The sequence below is a fragment of the Miniopterus schreibersii genome (genome assembly GCF_964146895.1).
Source record: "Miniopterus schreibersii genome assembly, chromosome: 18".
Taxonomy (NCBI): Eukaryota; Metazoa; Chordata; class Mammalia; order Chiroptera; family Miniopteridae; genus Miniopterus; species Miniopterus schreibersii.
The window spans coordinates 7798991-7809985 of record NC_138121.1 but is presented as its reverse complement, the minus strand read 5'-3'; the positions used below and the strand labels follow the sequence as shown (position 1 = coordinate 7809985).

Below are 10995 nucleotides of genomic sequence, written 5' to 3'. Positions count from 1 at the left end.
TGGGCCACAGTAAAAGCATAAACTCGGTAAAGGTGGATGGTTAAGGTTTTCTTCAGTACTGTGGGTAGCAGCAAAAAGCAAACAAAAAACCCTGGAAATGAGGTAAATTTCTGTCAACAGGGGCGGCTGTATCAGTTGAGGTGCGTCCACCCCGAGGAACCTTGTGAAGCAACTGGAAAGCATGACCAGCGATGTCCACAAGGTGCCCCCCAAATGCAGAGAAGTGGCTAAAAGAGGATCTCACTTCTACCAGTGACCCAGAACACACGGTGGTGGGAGCAGGGGTAAGGCCTGGCGGGACACAGCACAGGGGCGGCATGAACTGGGCGGACAGTTGTGCAGGAGAAGGGACCAGCCTTTTCACGATGCCGTGCCCATTTGCGTAGAGGTGACGTGAGCACCAAAATCAGCGCCCGAGGCCTGGGACCTGGGTCATTTTTACCCCCTTCCGCATACTTTTGTTTTGCATTACTCTGTACACACACACACACACACACACACACAAAACCTGTGACATTTCCTACACGCACATGACAAAAAACAGTACTCAATATTTAATTTTTCTAATTGGTAAAATTTTATTAAAATTCTTCCACCTAAAACTCCGTTTGGGGAAAGCCCTACAGAAATAAGCACCACTGACTCTAAGGACATTATGTTCAACAGAGAAAGCAGCTGATTAACCTGCAGGAGCCCGCCCTAGGAATGTGAGAGAGGCCCCCAGGGAGAGACCCACGTGGGAGAGCTGAGTGACAGTGCCACGTGAAAGGAGTCTCTAGCACCGGTCCCTTGGGACTGTGACTAACGGGGAGAGGAAAAGGCTTTTCTTTACAAGCCTCTCTGCTGTATACCTGGTACTTTTGTAATTTAAAAAATAATGTCCATATGAAATTAGAAAAAAAATCCAAAAAATTTCTTGAGTCTTGGCTGCAGGTAACAGACTTCCTGGATTCAACTTTTCTGCTACCCTCATTTAAGATCTCAGAAACTCCTTGCACGGGAAGCCCCGATAACTTCTGGCAAAATTGGGCATAAATTCACCTGTGCACAGCAGGGCAGCCCTGGTCCCAAGGTCTGGGAAGAGTCAGTCAAGCACAGGAACCAGCTCTCAGGTGATTCCCAGAGCTGAGGGCTGGGACCAAACCTGAGGTGCCCCCAGCTGACAGCCACCACAAATCCCCATGATACACCAAGGAATCTGTAGGGGAACTGGGGGCCCCAAGGCTCCCCAGTTTAGCATAAATGGGGGCGGGTGAGGTCGGAGGCGCACAGGCAGTGCCGCTGAGGACTCAAGTGCCACAGGCACGAACACACTCCCTCCCGCTCACACTGCTCCCGGCTCAGGGACACCTCACGCCCTGCTTGCTCAGAGACACCCGACCCCTCCCACTCCTGGCCTCCACTCCCCTTTCTGCCTAAGCAGCTTCTGAGTGCCTGGGATGGTCTGTCCACAGTCTCCTAAACTCCTCAGCAGCTTCCACCCCCAGCGGTCCCCTCCCTCTCCAGCGTGAGCCTGACACCTCCAACCAAGACGCCTTCTCTGCCTCCATGACTTAAAGGGCCCAACCTAACGGAGCAATGGGAGCAGGAGGCGGCTGGTCCTTGGAGCCGGACTCCATAAGCAAGGAAAGGCCCAGGGTGGTGGGCCCCGGTCTGAAACGAGTCTTTATTGCTTGTACCGTACAAATACAAGGAACAGGGAAAGGCCAGTGGGGAAGAGGGAGAACTGTCAGATAAATGACATACACACACAAAGGAAAAGAGACCTCCCACCCCCCCAAACCAACCCCGCCCCACCCCAGATGTCTCTCTGTGAACTACCTAGTACAGGAGGTGGGGGTGGGAAAATCAAAACCATAAAAACTACATTTCAAACACCTGGAGATGTTGGTGGGAAGGGGGAGAGACGGGGCAGCAAGTGGACCTCACGTATAGCTCTCCTGCTAGGCCAGCATCCCTTCCCCTGGGATGAAATGCTGGGATCAGGGCCAGGGGCCCAACCCCCCACACACCACACACACGAGGCCGGAACACACTTGCCCTTGCACACACATATCCCGCACACATGCACACACACACCCGTGTGCATCTGTGTCTTAGATACACAAGGACACAAACAGCACACACACAGTCCAAGGCACACACACACACAAGTGACCGTAGCACTGAAACACATTCCCCTTAAGGCTGCAGAACGTGGGGCTGGGGAGGGGGGTGAGGTGGCCTGGAGCCTTCCTTCTCAGAGGCCCCCACCCCAGCACATACCAGAGACACCCACTCCTGCCCCCTCCTCAACCCAAGTCCATGGGGCCCAATACTGTCTCGGTGCGAGATGTGTAACAGCCAAGGCTGGCGCCCCTCCGCCCCAGGTAGAGAGAAGGGACAATCCCGGCCCCCATCCTGAAAGGGGCCAGGGCCAGGCCTGGGGTGCAGCAGGAGGTAAGGCCGGCTGGAAGGAAGCCCTGGTAAGGCACGGGGCTTGGGGGTGGGAAGGCTAGGCCCCCAAATGTTCCTCCTGCCTCGTCCACAGGGTCAGGAGAGCAGCGTGGGGCACAGGGAGGCAGTGTCCATCCCCTTGGCCGCTCCGTTCTGGTTCCCCACAGGGTAATCGACCCCAACCTACCAAGGGAGCTCTAGACCTCTGCTCCTGCAGCTCCCAAAGGCCCCACCTGGCCCTGGATATTATTGCTTTTCTGCCACTGTGTGGGGAGGGGGCTGGGCTGTCCCCTCACCAGGCTACTCAGAGCCTAACAACAGGCACGGAAGGTAGCCCCAGGGCGCCATCCCCCTCCGAGGGTGGCACAGCACAGAGGCAGGCAGCGGTGGGCAACCAGCTGGAGACTCAGGCAGGCCCCCAACTCCACCTTTACTCCCTACTGGGGCTTGTGTTGATTAAAAATCAAAATCTTCCCAACTGCCCAAAGGCCCGGCCCTGGGGCAGGCGGCGGAGTCTTCCCAGTCCTGACTTGGGAGCAAAAGTGAGGGCAGGACAGGATCCTGGAGGCAGGGCTGCTGGGTCCGCTGAGGGGAGTTTGGCAGAGGGCTGAAGAAAAAACTAGAAATGGGGGTGAAGGGGTGAGGAATGGAGATGCAAACAAAAAAGGCAAAATAAAAAGTTAAAAAAGAAAAAAATAGACAAAGCCCCCCGGCGGTGATGGCAGCCATGGGTATCCGTGGTAGTGGCAGCGGGCGGGCAGGCAGCACTGCTCACTCGCGGATGCTGGCCGAGTAGGAGAACTGGGGGAAGTGAGTCCGCTGGTCCAGGTCGAGGGAGCCCAGGCTGTCATCTACAGGGGTCAGCAGAGGGGGATTGGGAAGACAGGCTTGCAGAGGGCTCAGCTCCCCACCCAGACTCCCGGGGAGGAGGGGACAGAGGGGACTCAGCCTCAGGAAGGACTACAGGCAGAAACCCCAGCTGGTGAGTGTCCTCAAGACTTCCCCCTTGACAGAGGCCCTTTGGTCACAGCCCCACCCCCAGGCCAGAGCCCTGGCTCTGGGGCCCCAGAGCTGCTCACACAGCCATCTGAACGTCCCACGTCCCGCCCCGCCAGTTCCCCAGCTCTCCTCCTCCCCTCCCACACCTCAATCCAGCTCAAGGTCCACCCAGACCTCTCTGACCCCGCTCCTGCCCTGACCACCACTCCTGCCCACAATAATCCCTCCACAAGCAGCCAAGGGTCTTTCTAAAGCCCTGACAAGCAGTGCCGCCACCACCATGGACAACTCCCTTAACAAAACCCTCCCACAGCTCCCCATACAATTCCTCACTTCTCCCAGTGGCCCCCAAGACCCTCCTGCTCTGGCCCTCATGCCTCTCCCTCTCCCCTCCCCATCTAAACCCTGCAATGCTCCCATTTCTGGATGTCCCATATGCCATTCAGCTGCCATACCTCCCCCTCCAGGAAGCCCTCCCTGGCCTGCAGTCAGGCATTTCCTCTAGGCTTCCCCAGTCCCTGTGCTCCTACACTCTAGCCCTGACAACCGTGGGCTGGGAGCTCCCTGGGGGCAGGGCCCAGGGCTGTCTCCATCACTGCTGTGTCCCCAGCAGAGCCCAACACTGGGCAGGGGAGAGTGAGGACTCAAATAGGTACAGAGCCAATGAACTAACCCGGCTCCAAACACCTGGGCAGTTGGGAACCCGATTACAGATCTGCCATCTCAGTACTGAAACGCCCCAAGCATCTCGTGCTCTGCCCGGAGCACTGGAACGTGCTGGACCCAATGGCCTCTGGTAAGCCTCATTGGGTCTGCGGACGACTAACAGCAAAAGCCCCTCATGATTCCTCCTGGTGAACTGGGCCAGGGGCAGACACCCTCCACCCCCGGGGTTCAGGGCCTCAGGCACTCACAGCGGTCCGGGGGTGTGATTGTGATGGACTGGGCAGTGAACTCATCATCGAAGTACCTTGTGTCAACCTCAGACGTGACCTGAGGTTTGAAGGGTGGCGGGAGCTGTGGAGGAGAGGAGCCCAGGCTCAGGACCCTGAGGACAGGAGGCTTGGCCAAGGTCACCCACACGGGGAAGAGCTCCTGCTGGGAGGTGGGTGGTGCTCTCACCTTCTTCTGTACCACGTCCTGCCAGTTGATGCTGAGGAAGAACCTGTGCTCCATGACCTCCTTGGCGTCACTGGGCCCCCCGCCGAGCCTGGGCAGAGATGGCCATGAGCACCCCCCTCCCGGGGCAGCCAGGTTCTGGGAGACGCTTTCGGTGCAGGCCTTGGCCTGTGACACACAGGCCCTGAACAACCTCAATAATCCTGTCCCAGCCACAGACCACCACCTCACAGAGGAAAGTGAGGCAGGGAGGGAACTCCTGTGCCCAGGGTCAGAGCGAGGAGACTGCAACTGGGCCCCAGCCCAGAATGTGAACCGAGGGGGCAGATGGCCACCTCACATCCTGGCTCTGGCATGTATGACTGGGCCTCCCTAGGGTAGGACAGGGCTGCCCTGCTCCTCAGCGTCCCCACAAAACAAGGTAGTATGGACAGAGGACTAAGGACAGGCCTGCCCCAGGGAGAACTCCCTGAGTGCCAGCTGTGGGGACTACCGAAGACTGTGGGGACCACCGGACACTGTGGGGAACACACGTGGCACATCCACCAGCGCATGTGCTTGTGGACAGTGCCCCTCTGGGTTGAGGGGACAGTGGCAGCAGGTGGCGCTGGGCAGAGCAGGGCAGTTGCCAGCCCTCACCTCTGCTTGGGGTCCTTCTTAAGCAGCCCAGCCAGCAGGGACTTGGCCTCGGGGCTGAGCGTGCGCGGGAAGCGGATCTCCTCCATGAGGATGAGCTCGAAGAGGCGCTCGTGGTCCTGGTTGTAGAAGGGCAGGCGGCCGCACATCATCTCGTACATGACCACACCCAGCCCCCACCAGTCCACGGCACGGCCATAGTCGTTGTCCTCCAGGACCTGACAGGGAGGGGCAATGAGGGCCAGACCCACACCCTGGGGCCCAGGAGCTAATGTGCCCAGTAGGGACAAGGCCCTGCAGGGGGCTGGGGAGGGCGATCTGAGGAACTAGAGCCCTCAGAGTGTCTGGGCAGGGGAAGCACAGGGTCCCAGGGCCCCAGGGCCACGCCTCCCTTGGCATCACAGCCCCAGACACCTCGGGTGCCAGATATTCGGGGGTCCCGCAGAAGGTTTTCATGGTGGCCCCGTCACTGATGCCCTCTTTGCACAGGCCAAAGTCGGTGATCTTGATGTGGCCATCTTTGTCCAGCATGAGGTTTTCCAGCTGGAGGAAAAGCCAGTGTATCAGGGACATGTCTTTCCGGGCTTCCTGCCCCCTCCGTGAAACCCCACGTGCCCGGCCCTGCCCTGGAGGGGGCTGTGGCCTGGGATGGCATCTGTCACACCAGGGGCTCCAGGCTGAGCCATGGGTACACCCCAGCACAGGGCTAAGCCCTCACCCTCTGAGGCTCCCACCTCCCCAGTCCCTGGCTGCCCCTCAGGGAAGCTGGGAAAAAGCAGGGCAGAGAGATAGAGCCGGTCCTGCCCCAACCTACCTCCCCACTTAGGACGTGAGGGACAGTATCTCCCTTTCTTTTGCCTAAACTTCACATAAGGGTCCATTTAGTGGGCCTCTGTGTACCTCCCCAAGGTCAAGACAGAGCATTTCCAGACCCTCAGACCCCCATGTGCCCCTTTCCTGTTAGTAACCACCGGTACTCCGGACAGAGAACTTGCATCTTTTTGAAGTTTCTCCCGCTTACACATACACCTGTCAACACAGACCCGCCTGTCTGTCCTGGCTTTCCCCGTGATTTTAGTCTGTAAGATGCACCCATGCTGCTGCATGGGGCTGGAGTGTGGTCCCTTTAACTACTGTGCAGTCCCAGTATGCGAACCCACCACCCGACTTCATCCCTTCTACGACAGCAGACACTCAGGTGGCTCCCTGTCTGGGGTCAGTGTGATTATTGCTGCTAGGGTGTGTATCCACATTTTGAGGTGCACAAAGGTATACCTAGGGCACAACAGCCAGCTCACAGGGGATGCACATGTTCAGTGATGGTAGATTCTGCAAACTGCCTTCTAAAGTGCCTATACCAACTTACACCCTCGCTGCATGGGAGCATTTGCTCACAAGAGGCTCAGAAGGGACCTCACGCAGGGCTGCTTGCTGTGGAACCACCACCTGGGGCTGGAGCAGGAGGGTTCGAGCCCCAGAGGGAGCCAGACACATGCACAAGGACAAGACAGACCCTCCCTGGGCAGTAAGCTTGGTATCCCCAGTATATGTGTGCCCCAGGCCAGCCCGGACCCTTGCCAAGAGGTGACCGCACACTTACCTTGATGTCACGGTACACTACATCCCTGGAGTGCAGGTACTCCAGGGCTGAGACGATCTCTGCGCCATAGAAGCGTGCCCGCTCCTCCGTGAAGACGCGCTCCCGGGACAGGTGGAAGAACAGCTGCCGGAGGTGGGGAGGAGGGGATAGGGCATCAGGCCGCTGGCCCAGGGGAGAGAAGGATGGGACCCTGCCTGGCAGCCCAGTGACAACATCACACCTACTCCATGAACTGGCAAGTGACAGCAAGAAGGACCAACTGAGAGAAGAGTTCATGTGAAGGACTGACACCACAGGGAGAGTAGGGGGTGGCATGAAGGGGACAGTGAATGTGGGAGTGACAGCAAGGAAGCAGAGGACACAAGTCATGAGCAAGTGACCACAGCTGTGACCAAAAGGGACAGATGAAGTCACACCTGCATGAGAGAGGAGTGAGGGTCTTGGAGCAGGTGATAGCGAGTGGCTGACTGCTCTGCATCACTTGGGAAAGCAGAGGACTGGTGGCTCTTGACCTGCACACCCTTTCTTCGCAGGTCATCCTCCAAGAACATCCTCTGCGCTGTCATCCAACCACCCTCACAGCCCTCTCCATACCTCGCTGCACCTCAGTGTGCATCCCACCCACCAGCTCACTAGCTATGTGCACTTGGCAAGTTACTAACCCTCTGAGAGGATGCTGTCTGCCTCCAGGGGCAGGAGAACAGAACGAGCTTACCCCCCTCGTAAGTCTCCCTCCGCCCTCCCCCTCCTCCCCCACACGGGAATGAGACACCCAGGCAGCCCGGCGGGGGCAGCACAGCTCACCTCCCCACCGTTAGCGTACTCCATCACGAAGCACAGGCGGTCGTGGGTCTGGAAGGCGTACTTCAGTGCCTGCGGGGAAGAAAGGTGGCTAGGCGCTGCCAGTTCAGCCTCGACACGCCCCGCCCTGACTGGCCATGTGAACCAGGCAGCCGGGGTTCAGACCTCAGCCTCACCTTCTAGGGCACGTGAGTGGGCTCGTGGCTCTGAGGACTGGGAGAGGGTTACTGTGCTAAGCAATCTGTCCTCTGCCTGCCACTAAGCTTCCAAGAGGCACAGCCAGGAGGGAGACTCTTCTGAGTAAGCAGAGCTATGTCATGTCTCTCTTCCTCCTCCCATTTTAAAGTCAAATGCATTAAACTCTTTCTCACACATACACACACACACGCACATGAGGTTTGCTGTCTGGGAGTTGGAGCTGACCTCAAAGACAGCTTGGACAAGCGATCTGCCAAAAAAAGAGTAGTTCTCAAACTGTGCTCTAAGAATCCCTATAGAGGGTTCCTCAGAACGCTTCGTTGAACCCTCTGCTCACGACTCCACTGTTCTCCGTCTTCTACATGGAAGCACCTCGTAAGATTTCATTTGAACAAGTGCTGTGGCCTAACAGAAACCTGGACAGAAACTAAGGTACAGAAATAATCCATAAGCCATGCTCAGTCTAGTCCAGTTAACTGATGGCTAGAGCCCAGAGAGGTGCCTGCTCAGCTCAAGTTGACAGCACAGTAATACATCTGCCTCTAGGATTACATCTGAAAATTTTTAAAAAATCACATTCCCACTTTGACCAGCTGGGCTAAGTGCCTCAAACTCAGAGAGACAGCAGCCAGGCTCTCCTGGGCCATGCTGCTGTCATTTCACCTGTCGGCTGAGGTGCTGACATGACACCACTATCTATGAAGAAGCTGCCACCCCAGGGTTTTGGGAACCCAGCAACGCCTGGCCCCAGCCACCTGGCTGACAGTAAGTCTGCTTCATAGCAGGAGGGTTGGCTCATTCCCTGAGCTCTGTCCGAGGGCTGGCCTGGAGGCCCCCGCAGTGCACAGGCCGGAGGGGAGTGCCACTCACAGTGAGGAATGGGTGCCTGGTGTTCTGGAGGACCCGGCTCTCGGTGACCGTGTGGGCGACTTCATCCTGCAGACAGAGGCCAGGTGAGGGGCTGGTGGGTGACAACACGCCAGTCCCCAACCTGGCACATGACCATCCACAAGCCCGAAGGAATAAGGGGCCCAGGCAAGGACAGTCAATGGCTCGCTCACAAAACCACGAGGTGAGAAGGTGATGGGGACTTTACGATGAAGGGATCAGGCTGTCACCTCCCGAACCCACACGCCAACTTTAACATCCCTAAGAGGGAACAAGCAGACATTACAAGACGCCTGCAGTGCCACTAGGCCGTAGGAATCACCGCCTATAACTGTTCTCATGGAAGAAGAAACTGGATCTAGAATTGGGACTCCGGGCTGGGGAGCAGAAGTTGTGCGTGTGGTCCCCACACAGGCAGCATCAGTGTCGCCTGGGAACTTGGGAGAAAGCAGGTTCTTGAGCCCCTCCCCGGACCAACCAGAAATGGGGTGGCCCAGCAGTGGTTTTACAAGCCCTCCCACTGACTAACCAGGCACGGTGGTGACCGAGAGCTGCTGGTGTCCTCAACCACCGGCAGCCCAGACACTGGCTCCCCTCTCCCAGGTAAGTCTATGCTCAGGGGACGTTTGGTAATAATGTCAAGACATTTTTGATTGTCACAACTCGGGGGAGGGGGAAGGGTGCTACTGCTTTTGTGGGTGGAAGAGGGACACTGCTCCCACACCTTACAATGCAGAGCATGACGCCACCGCAGCAAACAGCTGGCCCAAACGCCAGCAGTGCTGAGGCTGAGAAACCCTGCCCTGGACCAGTGACATGGGGACTGTTCACTCGTTGGACATGATCACAGTACAATTCTAGTCTTTAAAAACTTCACCCGTTGAAGACACATCTCTAAGTACGCATGGGTAAGTTATATGCTGTCTCAAACATGCCTTAAAGTACTACAGAAGAAAGAAGGTGAGGGCAGAGCTAATGAAACAAGGTTGGCCAAATGTTGACAATTGATGCTGGATGAAGGCTACATGGGAGTTCATTATATTTATTTTCCTTTTAAAAATGTTGTGTATGTTAGGAATTTTCCATTTTAAAAACTTTAAATAAAGAAAACGAACAGAATTCCACTGCTGGCCCAGCCTCCTATTGAGACACCCTGAGCCAAGCCCCCTCACTCACAGCCTATGGGGACGCCTCCTTTCAGGCCCTGACAGTGCTGCTGGGCGAGGCCCAGTCAGACTCTCCACTTATCTCCCCAAGCGCCCAGAGCATGGGGTGGGCACTTGGCAGGCTGGCTAGCCTGTGGATTTACAGAACTGAACCCAGAGGAGTGGGTTTGGTAGAGAAATGAGACACTGGTAGCAGAAGGCACAGGTAAGTGGCCTGGCCCTGTGCGTGTCTCCCCACCCTGAGGCCAGCCAATAGCAGTGTGGGGAGCGCCCACCTTGGCGATGATGACCTCCTTCCGCAGGATCTTCATGGCATAGTAGCGGCCGGTGGCCTTCTCCCGCACCAGGATGACTTTGCCGAAGGTGCCCTTGCCCAGGAGCTTGAGATAGTCGAAGTCGTTCATGGTCTGTCAGGGGTGAGAAAGAGAAGGGCCATCAGTGCTGCCTGGCACACAGCCAGCCCATGGGAGAAAATTTTCACAAAGGAAAAGGAACATCAAAGGACACTGTTGCCAAAATGCTCCAGCACAAGCAGGAGGGGAGGCTCTGGGAGGCAACTGCTCACTGTGAAGTGGCCTTCAGACCAGGGCTCTCTCCCAGCACTTGGCTCTCTTGGACATGATGCCCTGCGAGGACTCCAATGGGGGGTGGATGGGTCTTGAGGACCTCTCGGGGGGGGGCCACAGAGCAGCCCTTGAGCATCTACCCCATAAGATCACCCATGCTACAGGACAGTCAAGGCAGGGCGGGGCCCCTCACACTCCCTATGGAAACCAAGGGTGGTAGGGCCAACACTGTAGGGGCGGCGTTCTCACAGACTGGCAGCCCTGCCCCCCAAGCACTTACCACCTTGGCCCGTGCCTTGCTAACGGCCACTTCCATCTCCTCAGCTGCAGAAGAGTCACTGGGGGAGCCACACTTGTAGTCCATGGGGTCCTCACCCGGGCCCCGCTGTTTGAGGCTGTTGGCAACCATCTGGATGGCCCGCATCCACTCCTCCCTGTGTGGGGACAGGTCAGGGAGCCATGAGTGCTGGGCAGGAAAGGCTGAGTCCCACCCCCTCCAAACACCTTTGGGCATTTTGGCTCCATCTGTCTGAGCTGGGAGAGCTGATGGGACAGGGCTGAAATTTTACAGGCCCTCTGGGTGGGA

The 10995-nt window shown here is 57.2% G+C and overlaps 1 protein-coding gene across 3 annotated transcripts in view; it reads right to left on the bottom strand.

Moving 5' to 3' along the window:
- Positions 1-563: 563 nt before the first annotated feature.
- The window catches only part of AKT2 (AKT serine/threonine kinase 2), a 46849-nt gene continuing 36417 nt past the window's right edge, over positions 564-10995 (bottom strand). For 2 of the 3 annotated variants that reach the window (XM_081117993.1, XM_081117992.1), the window contains 10 exons: positions 10690-10843; positions 10119-10250; positions 8660-8725; positions 7595-7663; positions 6791-6913; positions 5605-5733; positions 5194-5408; positions 4558-4645; positions 4350-4452; positions 564-3287 (listed from right to left, as the gene is read on the bottom strand). In XM_081117993.1, coding sequence (XP_080974119.1) covers positions 3208-3287; positions 4350-4452; positions 4558-4645; positions 5194-5408; positions 5605-5733; positions 6791-6913; positions 7595-7663; positions 8660-8725; positions 10119-10250; positions 10690-10843 — 1159 coding nt within the window. In that variant the 3' untranslated portion in view covers positions 564-3207. The remainder of the gene's footprint in view (positions 3288-4349; positions 4453-4557; positions 4646-5193; positions 5409-5604; positions 5734-6790; positions 6914-7594; positions 7664-8659; positions 8726-10118; positions 10251-10689; positions 10844-10995) is intronic. The other variant, XM_081117991.1, reaches the window with a different exon arrangement.